General features: G+C 47.7%; 1 protein-coding gene across 2 annotated transcripts in view; it reads left to right on the plus strand.

The window, feature by feature from the left end:
- GPR156 (G protein-coupled receptor 156) overlaps window positions 1-14,695 on the plus strand; it is an 87,484-nt gene extending 72,789 nt beyond the window's left edge. For both annotated transcript variants that reach the window (XM_017891371.1, XM_017891377.1), the window contains exons 8-9: window positions 6,671-6,829; window positions 11,789-14,695. In XM_017891371.1, coding sequence (XP_017746860.1) covers window positions 6,671-6,829; window positions 11,789-13,141 — 1,512 coding nt within the window. In that variant the 3' untranslated portion in view covers window positions 13,142-14,695. The remainder of the gene's footprint in view (window positions 1-6,670; window positions 6,830-11,788) is intronic.
- The last annotated feature ends 301 nt before the right edge of the window (window positions 14,696-14,996 follow it).

The following is a 14,996-nucleotide window of genomic DNA, read 5'->3' on the forward strand; positions in this document are numbered from 1 at the left end:
ATTTGTGAAAGGGACGAGTGCACTTTGGGGCATGATGGTGTGACACAGGCATGGCCCTGTTACTATTCTTCTCTGTCACAGATCCTCATTACAGTACTCAACAGAATACATAAATAGGGAAAAATCTGCTGCAGTAGCACTAGAAACGGTGGATGGATATTGCCTCTGTGCCAGAAACTGGAGGAATTTTTGCCAAATCTTAATGCTGTAAAAACTGGAATGAAGGAAGCCATTTAGAGCTGAGGCTTGTTTGTCTGGGATGAGGCAGAAATGGGCTCTGAGAAGCAAGGACTGTTTCTCCCTGGGAGATGGGGGAAGGGAGTAGGCAGGGACCTTTTGGAAAGCCCACCCCTTAGGCCCTGCCGCCAACATTGTTGACTGGTAGCAATCAACGATGCAGAGAACTGGTGCTGAGGGATAGAGGGCAGTCCTGATTCCATAAACAAGCAAGCCCTGCCTGACAGCAGGCTACCTGTTGACTATCAGGGCAGAGAGGTCTGGTTGACTGATTACTGGCAGAGGAAAAGGAGGATTTTTTTTGTTGAAATAAGTACCCTTTAAGGGTAAACTCTGACCGGGCACAATGGCTCACACCTGTAATCCTTGAACTTGGTGAGGCTGAGGTAGGCAGATCACTTGAGGTTAGGAGTTGGAGACCAGCCTGGCCAACATGGTGAAACTCTATCTCTACTAAAAATATAAAAATTAGCTGGGCATGGTGGTGCGTGCCTATCATCCCAGCTACTCGGGAGGCTGAGGCAGGAGAATCTCTTGAAGCTGGGAGGCAGAGGTTGCAGTGAGCCAAGATTGCGCCACTGCACTCCAGCCTGGGCAACAGAGCTGCTAACCCCTCTCTTCCTTGCTTGCCTGCACTATAGAGACTGTAACAGCTAAACTCTTCCTTTGCCACCTTCCCATACAGATAGGAGTGCCTATATGACACCATTTTGAACACTAGAGGTTTTCTCAGAAGCTTCTAAGAAAGCTTTTGCTTTCCTGAAAAAGGTGATAAGCATGGCTAATATCACCCCTTTTACCTTCTTCCTGCCTTGAATGTATGTGATTCCTAGAGCTATGGCAGCCCTCTTGTGACCATGAGGAAAAGACTAAGAGAATATAGTTATAATACTAGGAAAATACAGCTCTTTCCATGTAAGACCATAAATTCTGGAGGAAATGATCTATGAAGGGAATCTGCGGTTCACAAGAAGAGGACTACAAATGTCTAAAGATTTAGAAAAGCTGCCTTCCTCTGAAGTAGAAGTGTTTAGAAGATACTGGACTTGTCAATAAAATTCAAAGGATATTGTCTCTTTTTGACTAAAGCAAACTATCATGAAAAAACCCTAATCTTAATAAAATATTGAATAAGAATTAAAAATGTGGTATTAAATTTAAAATCCCAATAGAAGCATTAACTGGGCAATTAGACACTACAAAATATTGAATTAGTGAATTACTTTAAGAAAACAGAAAATAAGGAAACAAATGAGAGACTAGATAAGAAAATATGGAAAATGTTCAGGCACAGTGGCTCATGCCTGTGATCCCAGCACTTTGGGAGGCCAAGGCAAGCAGATCACCTAAGGTCAGGAGTTCGAAACCAGCCTGACCAACATGGTGAAACCCCATCTCTACTAAAAATACAAAAATTAGCTGGTGTCATGGGATCCATCTGTAATCCCAGCTACTAGGGAGACTGAGGCAGGAGAATCGCCTGAACCCAGGAGGCAGAGGTTGCAGTGAACCAAGATCATGCCGTTGCACTCCAGCCTGGGCAACAAGAGTGAAAATCTGTCTTAAAAAAAAAAAAAAAAAAAAAAACGAAAAAGAAAAAAGAAAACATGGAAAACATCTAGGAATACGATTGAGAGCTGACAGGAGTCTCTGAAAGAGAACAAAATAATTTGGGGCAGAAGTCATTATCAAGGAGCTATCAGAGGAAAGCGTTTCTGAACAAAAAAGGCCTTGGTCAGAAAACTGAATCAATTGGCAATCTCCATGATGACGCCCTGCTTACGGCTCCTCTCTCCACCCTCACCTCTCACCACTGCCCCGCTTACATCCTAAGCCTCAGCCACATCACTTCTGCTTTGCCTGGTGTTTGAGTCCTCAGCAGCTAGGACAGTTGTGACATCTGGGTACTCTAATCTACACACAAAAATGCAGGATGAAGTACTGCTTGAAATCTGCCTCCCAGGTTTTCACTAAGCAACAAGCACTTGATTTGTTGAATTGGGAAGGGAAATGGAATGATTATGAGGTACAGGAATGGGGTGGATGGACAGCCCTGGGCTTGCTTTCCTTCTCTCTCACTCTGTCTTTCCCTCCTAGCTTTCTTAAGCTTCCTTTCTCTTATTCTCTCTTTCCTCTTCCATTTTCTCCCTTGTGTTTTTTTTTCTCCTCTGGAACTAACTGACCATGATGTGAAACTAAAAACTGTATTTTGTAGTCTGTTGTATTTTAGGTTTAGAAGGTAAGTAGTTCTTTTTCAAAATATAAAAGTAACTGAGGTTTGTTTGGTTTCTGTGTGTTCCCCTCTGGCTCAGAGGTCTTTGGTAGAACGATTCTCCCTGTGATACTTGCACTGTGTATTCCTAGAAGAGAATTTGGGAAAGTAATTTGAGTAATTTGAGTAAATTTGGGGAAGTGTGTGAGGGGAGCTATCTGGGTAGGGGTTGGGGGTTGCAGCAAGACTGGGTTCCTTCTTGCCAGTGAGTTTTCAGACGGGACTGTGATGGGAGGGGTTTGTGAAAGCAAAGGCACAGATACCCCCAGGGCAGCGAGGCAGTGCCAGAGAGCAAGTGAAATGGATGACATTACTTAGGAGACAAGGGGCCCAAGAAGCCTTCTTTACACAGGCACTCAGGAAATGCCTGAGTGTTTATGCCAAGCACTGAGGTCATCACTAGAAGTCAGCCAGCCGCTGCTGTTCTGACCTGAATATGAGCCATCCCCCAGCCCTCTGCTCCCCAGAGAGGCAGGCAGGTCCTGAGGTAGGACATTGTTTTCTCTCTCCTCTAACCCCCAAAGCATTTCATCTGCTCCTCCCTGAAGATGTGCAGGCCTTTCTAATCTGCCTTATAATTATCTGTATACGTCCCAGCACCCCTGCTAGACCAGTGAGCATTTTAAAGAAAGCTTCCTTCATTTGTTCATGCATTCATCCATCCATCCATTTATTAACTGCTGGGAACATGCACTTAAACACAGGGCCCGCCTCTAGGTCTAGTGAGGAGCAAACATGAAAGGAATTATAATACATGTGTTAAGAGCCTTGAGAAAGGCCTTTCCCAGCCCATCTGGGAATTCGGTGACACCTTCTCAGAAAATGAGGCTGGGCGTGGTAGCTTATGCCTATAATCCCAGCACTTTTCAAAGCTGAAGTGGGTGGATCGCTTGAGCCCGAGTTCGAGACCAACCTGGTCAACACAGTGACACCTGGTCTCTACAAAAAATGCAAAAATTGGCCGGACATGGTGGCTCACGCCTGTATTCCCAGCACTTTGGGAGGCCAAGGCAGGCAGATCACCTGAGGTCAGGAGTTCAAGACCAGCCTGGCCAACATGGTAAAACCCTGTCTCTACTAAAAATACAAAAAATTAGCTGGGCATGGTGGCAGACACCTGTAATCCCAGCTACTTGGGAGGCTGAGGCAGGAGAATCGCTTGAACTGGGAGACAGAGGTTGCAGTGAGCTGAGATCGTGCCATTGCCCTCCAGCCAGAGACAGAGTGAGACTCTATCTCAAAAAAAAAAAAAAAAAGGCAAAAATTAGCCAGGCATGGTGGTGTTTGCCTCTGATCCCAGCTACCCAGGAGGCTGAAGTGGGAGGATCGCCTGAGCCCAGGAGGTTGAGGCTGCAGTGAGCTGTGATTGTGCCACTGCACTCCAGACAGAGTGAGACCCTGTCTCAAAAAAAAAAAGGGGAAGGTGGGAGGGAGGAAGGAAGGAAGAGAGGAAGATGAGGTGTTTGAGCTCAGTCTTGAAAGAAACATAAGAGTTCATTGAAGAGATGGGGGAAAGTAGGTGGCATTTCTGATGGAATAACATCATGACCAGAGGCAGGGAGGTGAGAGAGAGAGTAGGGTATGTTTGGAGCACCACAGTCTTTGTTATTTTTGAAGCACAAATGGAAACCAGGGAAGAATGACAAGACTAGGGAGAGGCACACCTGGGGAGCTTCTGAGGCCCTGCTGGACCCTGTTAAAGAGTTGACATTTAGTCTCACCATATTAGTTTCCCATTGCTGCTATAGCAAATTACCATAAGCTTAGTGGCTTAAAATAATACAAATTTATTATCTTAAAATTTTGGAGGTCAGAAATCTGAAATAGGTCTTATTTGGCTAAACTTGAGGTGTCAGGAGGTCTGTATTCCTTCCAGAGACGTGAGGGGAGAATCTGTTTCCTTGTCTTTTTCAGCTTCTAGAGGCCGCCTGCATTCTTGTGCTTATTGTCCTCTCCTCCACCTTATAAGCCAGCCGGGTTCAAATCTGCCAGAAGAGATTCAGATCTCTCTCTCTCTCGCCCCTGTTTCCATTGTCACATCTCCTTCTCCAACTCTAGCTCTCCTCCCTCCTTCCTATAAGGATTCTTGCAATTACATTGGGCCCACCTGAATAATCCAGAATAATCACGCCTCTTGAAATCCTTAATCACATTTGCAAAGTCCCTTTTGCCACATAAGGTCACATATTCACAGGCTCCAGGAATTAGGATGAGAGTGAACATCTTTGAGACGCCACTTCTGGAGGAAGGCAGAGGAGAGGCCCTGAATTGTGAAATTCATAGCTGGATTCCAGAAACCCTGAAGGGTTGAGCCTCAAGGACCAGTATCTTCACAAATGAGGAATGAAGGGCTAGAGTAATCAAGGGGTATCTTGGCTCCACTTGGCCAGTTTAGGGAAAGAAAGACCAAAAGCCCTGGGAGGGCCCTTAGGCCAGTGCTGAGCTGCTCCTCTGCCAGCCCTGCAGAGAGGCCTAAGGCTGGGAGTGCTGGGGGAGATGAAGGAAAAGCTGTACCGCAGCACTGCCAGGGTCAGTGCAAGGAGAATAACCCTAGGAGGTCTGATTCATCCACCAAAGGCCACAGATGACCTTGTGGTATTGGCTCCAGTAGCTCCCAAGTAGGGTGGTGAGCTGAGAGCATCCTTTTGTGGGGAGGGAGCCTTCAAGAAGGGCATCTGAGAGGGGAAGTACCAGGCCTGACCCAACACAGGTCACACAAACTCCTGGTGCCATGATGGACTCATGATGAATCAGCAGAGGACCCAAGAGGACTTGGGTGATAATATCAATTTCAATGGCATTGAAATTGATGGCAGAATTCAGAATCCTATCTGAGATTTACAAAATTTGGTTTACACTCCATGGTCAGAGCTTAATAAATGTTTGATAGATGAATAAAGAAATCCCAGGTTCCCTTTGAGGCTTCCCATAGACACCGCAGCATCATTTCTAGAACCAAGGTCCCAGGGTCCCTAGTGTCCATCACTAAGACGCTTAGTTATGGGGAGTCCTAAGGGGAGAACAGAGGCCTTCCCCACCGTGGCTTCCTGTGTCACTCACATGACTGGCATTCGGTGGGTCAGCAGTGCCCCACAGACTCAGGCAGAGGCTGCTGCTTCTATGTTCAGCTTCTTCCCTGTTAAACTAAACCAGCCCATGCCTCTGCAGAGTGTTCCTCGAGACCAGTGTTCCTCGAGACCTGAAGAGCTTTCCCTGGACTGCCACCGTTAAGTCTCTCTCTTCATCAACTGAGTGAGGACGTGGGCATGGCACGGTGTCCTGCTAACAGCTGTAGTTCTGCTGCTAAGTGGCTGTGTAAGCTTAGACAGCCACACTCCTGAGCCTTTCCTAGTTTGTCAAAGAAACTAGGTGATGAGCTAGAGCATCCTGATGTGACGAGGGGGCCGCCCTCAAAGGCCCTCTGAGCCTTGATTATTGACTGGGGTTAGAAGTTCACTCAAAGGAACTGAATTTTCAATAGCAGCAAGCACACCATTACTGAACAAATGAAAAATAATTAAATAGCTGCATGCTATTTTAAAAAAGTTTCATTTGAAACATGTAGTGTTCAGATTGCTTAACCCCAGGATAGCTCCTAACTCTGGCTTTGGAAAGTGCCGGTAGAAGAAACTTCAGCTCTGGTTTTCTTTGATCAGTTTGGCAATGGATAGGCAGATGGGCTAAGGCTGTTCTATTTTATTTACCTGTCCTATTCTTCCTTTGGAGGTTTTTGTTTGTGTTTGTTTTGAGAGTGTTTTGGGTTTTTGTTTGTTTGTTTGCTTGCTTGTTTGTTTTTAAGATTGGGTCTCAGTCTGCGACCCAGGCTGGAGTACAGTAGCACAACAATAGCTCACTGTAGCCTCAAACTCTTGAGCTCAAGTGATCCTCCCACTTCAGCCTCCCGAGTAGTTGGGATTACAGGAGTGAGCCATTGCACCCGGCCCTTTGGCATTTTAAAAGTTATATAACCTTAACATTCCCTATACCTTTTATCATTACTATCTATGAGCCCTCCAGAGCACAGTACATTTTAAGGAGAGAGTAGCCTGTGCATGTGTGTACCTATGATAGTGTCATTCCTTGGTGTTTATGAGAAAGACTGAGAGAATGTGTTTCTGGATGTGTAATTAAATAAATAACATGTGTTCTTTTACCTAACAGCTGAAGCAATGGAAGGCATTTGAAGAGGAAAACCAAACAATCAGACGCATGGCCAAATATTTCAGCACTCCCAGCAAAAACTTCCATACCCAGTATGGTGAGGAAGAGAACTGCCACCTGAAGGGAGGGAAAAGCTCCATGGAGAGGCTCCTCACAGAAGTAAGCTCTGCCCCTGCCTGGAAGATTCCCTATAAAGGATCCAATCATGTATCGATGGCCCCTGAGGCTCTTATTGCTAATGTTTTCTTTTCCTTTCATTCTCCCACTTCCCTTAACAGCAAAAGCAAAACCTCACCATTTCCACTGTGACACGCAGCTACTTCATTCATTCAATGGACAGATGTTTAATGAGTCACTCCTCTGTGCCAGGCATTGTGCCAATGAACAATGAACAAAAGCATGGTTCCTACCCTCCCAGAGCTCACAGTCTAGTGGAGGAAATAGAGATTCATTCATGAAGCAAACATGTAATTATAAATTGTCGTAAGAATTATGAAAGAAAAATCAGAGAGGTAAGACAGAATAACGTGTGGTAAGGGCAAGAAAACATACCTTAGACCAGTCAGAAAAGACTCATTGAGCTGAGTCAGGCTGAAGGTTAAGTACAAATTAGCCAGGCAAAGAGTACAGGGAAAAGTATTCCAAGCAGAGGGAACAGCATTGTAAAGACGCTGAAATGTGATGGACACTAGCTTCTCTGTGATACATCTTCTCTTTTTTTCTTTTTTTTTTTTTTTGAGATGAAGTCTCACTCTGTCACCCAGGCTGGAGTGCACTGGTGCCATATTGGCTCACTGAAACCTCCACCTCCTGAGTTCAAGCAACTCTCATGCCTCAGCCTCCCAAGTAGCTGGGACTATAGGCATGCACCACCATGCTCAGCTAATTTTTATATTTTTAGTAGAGATGGGATTTCACCATGTTGCCCAGCTTAGTCTCAAACTCCTGACCTCAAGTGATCCACCTGCCCTGGCCTCCCAGAGTGTTGGGATTACAGGCGTGAGCCACCGTGCCCGGCCTCATTTTCTCTTTTTACATAGAGTAGTGTCTTCATGTCCAAGATCTCATGGGGTCCTTACTGTCTTTCCTAGGTACTGGCTGCGGATCTCAATCAGCCCATCATCCCAGAAAGTCCAGGCATGTCTACAGACGGGGAAGGGGACTAAACAAGGGCTTCTGAATATGATTGTAGCAGCAAGGGAGAACCAGGCAGCCCCCCGGGCTTCTTTCTTCTATATTTGAGCCAGAGTTGGCCCCTCTCCCAGACTTAGGCAGTGTGGTGTGGGCTTGAAGAAAGCACGTGGAAAAGCTTGAGGGCTTCGTTGACTCAGGAAGAAGGCACAGGGCCCAGGGAAATTAGTCAGTATTTTAACACTAACTGAATTACATTCCATATTTTTTTCAGTTTAGAACCTATCTCAGTAGGTGTTATTTGGGAAACTGGGCTTTTTTTTTTAGGATTGCTACCTAGGTATTAATAGTCACTGATGAGAGGACAGTGTGGTGGGGACCTAAAAAACACAACAGATGAAGGGACTCAGTGCACCCAGGCACCCACTGTTCATGCCCCTCTGTGGTTCTGGACCATTTTTGTCCATCAGAGTAACACCTCTCCATTTCTTTACTATTTAGTATTTCAAAGCTAGATTTCTTTCCACCTGGCAAGGGAGTAATATTGCCTTTGATACTCTGTGAAGTATTCAAATAAGCATTTTTTTTTTTTTCCTGGCTACACAGAAGGCCAGAAACTTGGCTAGAACAGCCAGGATAGTTTTCATTCACAGTCAGCTGATGCTGGAACAGCCAAGTGGACTGACTCTTTAGCCTTATGGTAATTTGCAACGTGCTGTTTGTACTTCTGCCATGCTACCCTGTTTCCCATGCAGGGACTCAATCTGATCTGCTATATCCAAAAAGATGCGTTGAGTCTGCAGAGGAAGCCCTTCAATGGGCACAGGTGCACAAGTGATAAGAAAATGGCCTCCCCAGCGCATGCTACACCTGGAATGTCTTTCCCAGAACGGGCCTGAGAACCAGCAGCCAGTCCTAGGGCCCGGTGGCAGGTGTCAAGAGGTTCCAGCATCTGCATCCCCAGCTCCAGCAGTGCCCGTTAGATAAACATGAGTATCTTTCCTGCCTCAACATGTGCACAGACCTTGACTCTGGCTTACAGTGTGCAGTGCCCTTCTGTGCAGGCCCTCCTCCCCCACTCAGGCCTTCCTCTTACTTTCCCGTGATCTGGGCAACCCATCTTCTCACACTTTCCCCTCTTGCCCCTATAGCCAGGGGTCCCCCCAGAAGCTGTTTTGGGCGCATCTATCACTGACTTCCCTAAGAGAAGGCCAGCAGATAGAACCTTCCACAAGGCTGAAGTGCTTTCCTCATACACTCTGCAGCCAAGTAAACAAACCGATTACTTTTCTTCCCCAAACCATAGAAACAAGAGGCTGATTCCATGTCTCCTTATGACCTGCCCCCTGTGAAATATGCAGGTGGATGTTTTGCTTCCCTCAATGTGCCAAAAATAATAATTAATAAGCTCATTGAAGTGCAGCTGCCATGGTAGGTCAGATTTCAGTCTCATAATGGCAGTGCCTCACACCACACCTCTAATTAGTATGCAGCCTTGGTAAAAACAGAGTCCCACTTCTTTTTCTGGAAGAAGGAAATTTTCTGTTTAGGTTGACGTTTCTAAATCTGTCACCAGCCAGCTTCAGATGTTTGGCTTGCTGGGAGAAGAGTATTCTTCCCAACTCCATATTTATAGTATCTTTCGATACTCAAAGGAGTTTATGGATAAGGCACAAAAAGGCGGCACTCAGATTTCACCCGCAGGAGTAGTTGCCATCAGCCAATGGGTCCTTCCTAACTCTGTGAGGCTGTAGAGGCCTCCAGAAGCCCACATGAGAATGCGCACGATGGGCTTCGGGAGGAGAGGCTGGTGGAGGAGGAAGAGAGTTGAGGTCTCCCCATGAGATCCTCAGAGAGATACCTGGCACAGCCCAGGATCACAAACACCTGAGTGTTCCCCTGTTACTCATCCATTCTGCCTCTGGCAAGTCCTTGAGTCATCTGCACTCACCCAGCAACACCCAGACCTCACCACTCTGCTGATAGAGGGAAGGGAGGAAGGACAGGCACGCATGTGCTCAGCTGAAAGTCCCTTCCACCTTACTCACCAGTCCCTCACTGGCCCTGGACTCTCTTCCAATGGTAAAAAGTAGACTCAACCAGGGTGAAACTAGCAATACCAACTATCAGAAAAATCACCTTCCCACTTCTACAAGGGGAGCAGTACATCTGCTTGGAGAGTTGCTAGTCAGAACACTGGACTATTTTACTTAAGCTACTGCTCCCTTAAAGGATCACTTCTAGACAACTCTCCCATGTAAATCTGAGATGAAACCACAGGTTCACTCCATAACTAGTAGTCCTAATTAGCAGTTATGGACAGGTATAACTAGGCAATTTGTATTAGTTATCCTAACACAGGGAACATCCTTTTGTTTCTAGCGCATAACAAATGAAGGTCCAAATGCTCCTGCCCAGCTCCTAAAGATGATAGTAACAAACAGGCAGCATTTTGGTGTTCAGACAAGCACCTTCTAGAACATTTGCTTACATTATTGCCTTCCCAGAACCCTCGACCCCATGTCATCTGCCCCAAGTCCAGACGTTCCCTGTGATTATCTCCTTCCTGCTCTGCCTTTGAGGATCAGAAGTTTCTAGAGGTGGACACATAGTCTGAGCTAGAGAATCAGCTGCTGCACCACAGAAAGATGTCTGGGCTGCAGTCGCTCCCTGCAACCCACTGCCAATACTCCTACTCCTGCTTCATGCCCCACAGTCTCGCAGTTAGGACAGGCACACCTCTGCAGCTCTCACCTGCCAGTCCTCTCCGGCAGAACTTGTTTACCAGCTAACATCCACGCAGCGAGTAGGCAGGTCAGTAGCAGAACTGCTCCAGCCTCGTTCGTCTCCTGGGCTCCATTCTAGGGCTGGTGAATCAAGCTAGCAGGGGCTTAGGCCCAACAGTCCTTTCATTTCTTTGTGATTCTTCAATAGTTCTGATGCTTGCACTCCTTTAGGTCAGTGGTTCCCAACATTTTTGGCACCAGGGACCAGTTCCGTGGAAGACAGTTTTCCACAGACAGTGGTAGGGGGATGGTTTCGGGATGAAACTGTTCCACCTCAGATCATCAGACATTAGCTTCTCACAGGGAGTGTGCAGCCTAGACCCCTCGCATGTGCAGTTCACAATAGGGTTTGCGCTCCTGTGAGAATCTAATGGCGCAGCTGATCTGACGGAAGCTCAGGTGGTAATGCTTCCTTGCCCACCGCTCACCTCCTGCTGTGCGGCCTAGTTCCTAACAGCCCATGGACCACTACCGGTCCATGGCCCAGGAGTTGGGGACTCCTACTTTAGGAGAAATCGACAGCTGATATTGCCACATGGCAGCTTTGGCCACTCACTCCCAGGGGTCCAGCCTAGGGAGGTGATAACACCAACCTGAGATTCTCTTTGGCCCCTCTCAGCTCCAATCTTATTTGATTGTCACAGGAATCTCCACCCTTCTCCTTATTCTTCCCATTTTCTAAGCTGTTTAGTAAGAGGCAAAATATTTGTTCCCCTACTTCTTCATCCCCTGGAGATATGCTTCACATTTATCTAAATTTTTGCAAAAGTGTGATAAACTCCGTGGGGCCATTCCAAACATTATTCAGCTCATACCTGCAAAGTGGCCTGACCCTCTCAGTTCTGGGAAAGGAGAAAGGGCACTGCAGTGGCCAGCAGGCACTCAGGCTATGCCTCCTTGCTCTTCATAAGCAATGCCACACAGTGTGGGGATGTAAGGAGAAGACCAAGATAATGACAATAAATCATGGTTGGCCTTTATTGAGCACTGTTTATGTCAGTTATTGTGCTAAGCGCTTTACATGCATCAGCTCATTTCACTGGAGGGAGGTACCTCCTCAGAACCTGAGGTCACCAGCCAATACATTGGAAGAACTGAGATTTCAGCCAAGGTTCCTCGAAAGCCACACCTTCTTCACCGTGGTAGGCACTATGGAACCCTCAGCGGCATTTTTGTTGATGGTTTTGCTTTTATTTTACAGAAAAACGCTGTGATTGAAAGCCTACAGGAACAAGTAAACAATGCCAAAGAGAAGCTTGTGAGGCTGATGTCAGCTGAGTGTACCTATGACCTCCCAGAGCAGGCTGCCCCACCTGCCTCTTCCCTGAGCAAGGATGTCCAGGCCGCAGCCTCGGTCCACACCCTGGTAGCTGCTCAGGGGCCTTCGGGTCACCTCTCTGACTTTCGGAATGACCCTAGCATGGCTACCCAGGATTCCCAGTGCACTTCAGGGCCCTCCTCACATGCACAAAGCCTTGAGGGGCCTGGGAAGGACACCAGCTTCTCCCCAGGGAAGGAGAAGAAGATATCTGACTCGAAAGACTTTTCTGATCATTTAGACTCAGGTTGTAGCCAGAAGCCATGGACTGAGCAAAGCCTGGGTCCAGAAAGAGGAGATCAAGTCCCCATGGCCCCCAGCCAGAGTCTCCTACCAGGTAGAGAAGGCTCAGAACCCCAGAGACAGAGGCATCTGGAGAACTCAGAGGAGCCCCAAGAGCGGCGGTCATGGGTCAGTTCAGTAATCAGGGAGAAACTTCAGGAGATCTTACAAGATCTGGGCCTGGGCCCTGAGGCTTCCCTCCCCACCACCCCATCTTGTCACCAGCAAACCTGGAAGACCAGTGCTGCCTTCAGCCCCCAAAAGATGCCCCTCTCCAAGGAGCTGGGCTTTAGCCCTTACATGGTGAGGAGAAGGCGGGCAACTCAGCAGGCTCGCTCACACTTTCCTGGCTCTGCACCCTCATCTGTGGGGCATCGGACAAACAGGACTGTTTCTGGTGCACACAGCAGGCTACATGTGCAGAATGGGGACAGCCCCAGCCTGGCCCCACAAACTGCTGATTGCAGAACAGGAAGACCTTCTTCCAGGAAGCCTTCACTACCTTCAGATCCTCAAGACAGACGAGGTACCCTGGAGGGCAGCAGACAAAGCCAGACAGAGCCCGAGGGGGCTAGAGGGAGCGAAGCAGCCTTTCTTCCCCAGCCTTCTGGTTCTGGCCTGGCCTCAAGTCCTGCTGCCCCATGCCTCTCCAAAGCCTCACCTGACTTGCCTGAACAGTGGCATCTGTGGCCCCCAGTGCCCTCAGGCTGTCCCTCCCTGTCTTCTCGACACAGCTGTTTTGACACTGAGTCCAGCAGCTCAGATGAGTTCTTCTGCCACTGCCACCGGCCCTACTGTGAAATCTGCTTCCAGAGCTCTTCTGACTCTAGTGACAGTGGCACATCAGACACTGACCCTGAGCCTACGAGGGGGCTGGCTTCCTGGGAAAAGCTGTGGGCCCGCTCCAAGCCTATTGTGAACTTCAAAGATGACTTGAAACCCACACTGGTGTGAAAAGCAACAGAGCTGGTCTAGACACAGAGGTCAGTCCAGGAGAAGCTGTACCAAGGCCCACAGGAGGAGAGCCAATTTCTGGTCTTTGGGGAACAGATTAGTGCCCTGCATTTGACCAGCCCGTACCATGTTTCAGCTGGGCTCACTGCATTACTTTGAGCACTTCTTGATCTATAAAAAGAGGGGCATTGCCCGTCCTATTACTACCTCGCAGCCTTACTATAAAAGACTCCAGTTGAGTGACTATGAAAGATACTGACTCCTTGGATAAAAGGTGCTGAATGAACACACAGGATTTTCTGTCCAGGTCAGCCTATATTCTATAAAACTCTTAATATATTCAGTTGGATGGCTGAATGGACAGGCAGATGGAGAGATGCATGGGAAATTTCTACAGAACCTGAGGTGTGGACTGTGATCCATCAAACTGGCCTTTTGGTGGACAGACCTACCAGGAAGATAAGCCTCCTACATCCTTGGGTCTCCCACTTCTGGAAGGCAGTGGTTTTATTTCTGCTGAATGTTGTGAACAGCACCTCCCTAGATTCCAGCTTCTGGCCAGACCCAGCTCAGAGCGACCCCTGCACCACTATTTCTTGTTTGTGTCTTTCCACCATTATGGCACCTTACCCTCCTCTCTGAGACAGATCTCCATGCACCCACAGGCTTCCCAGATCTCTCCCCTGGGCTCGGATGTACCTGAGGTCCTGACTGTGCCCACTGTCCCCTTGTCCTGTGGCTCATCCTCTTGATTCACCCAATGATACAGTTTTGTACTGTGGGGAGGCACACACCAGCAATTTCTGTTGGGGTATGGGAGAACCTGTTGGTCAAGAGGTGCTTTTGGTTCCATTGGGGTTACATGACTACCAACAGATGCATAAATCAAGAAACCAAATGGAGAAATAAAAAGGAAGACATGAGGGACACAAAGACAGGAAAGAAAATAGGATTTGAACGTTTCACTTGAGTCCAGCATAGTACTTGGCAATATCATATTTTTGTGATTCCTTTGATAACCCTGTGAAGTAGACACTCTCATTTTTACAGACAGGGATTATGAGGCTTAGAGAAATGAGGTAACTTCCCCCAACATCACACTGCTGGACAGAGATGTACACACAGCTCCTGGGACTCAAGTAGGTGGGTTTTCCCAGGGACACATGGGCTTCACTTGTTCTTCTGGGAGTGGCAGGTGACTCTTGGCAGATGAGACAACAAAGCAAGGCTCGTGTAAGAAAGCTGGGATGTGCTCCCCTGCAGTCCAGAATAATAGACCTGGGTTCTCACCTCGGGAAAACGGGCCTCCACTTCCCCACTGCCACAGGCCACACTGGCACCTCTCAAGGGAGCTGGGGAGCTGGTGAAGGATGAGTGTCAGGAACTCAGCCACCACCAGAGCCACAGGGAGAGCACAGCTGGGTCCACTGTGCTTGTTGCTGAGCTGGCTGTCATGTCCAGGCTGTCCCGTGCCCCGAGTCCTGTGTGTACATCTGTGTGTGTGCATGTTTGCATGAAGGAGTTCAGGCCTTATTAAATATGCTCAGAGGGGGACATGTGGCTCTAAATATATCATCAATTTATCATAGAATCTTGGTGGCTGCTGACACCCCAGGACTCTCCAGGCACTGAACCATGAGGCCCTCCTGGAAGCACAGCTTCTTCTATCATCTACTTTTAAATAGGAATTTACTAATTTATTCTGTGCGTGGGTTTGCAGTTTCTTGTGCTGTGTGTGTGCTGTCCAAGTGGTACCGTAATAAAAGAGAAATGACTCCCAAGAGGAGTCTTTTCAGAAATTGTAATCTGGGGCTGCCCAGGAGGGGCCTGGAGAATGCTGAACCACCCAAAGAAG

Source organism: Rhinopithecus bieti, unplaced genomic scaffold (assembly GCF_001698545.2).
Source record: "Rhinopithecus bieti isolate Rb0 unplaced genomic scaffold, ASM169854v2 scaffold_759, whole genome shotgun sequence".
NCBI classification, from domain to species: domain Eukaryota; kingdom Metazoa; phylum Chordata; class Mammalia; order Primates; family Cercopithecidae; genus Rhinopithecus; species Rhinopithecus bieti.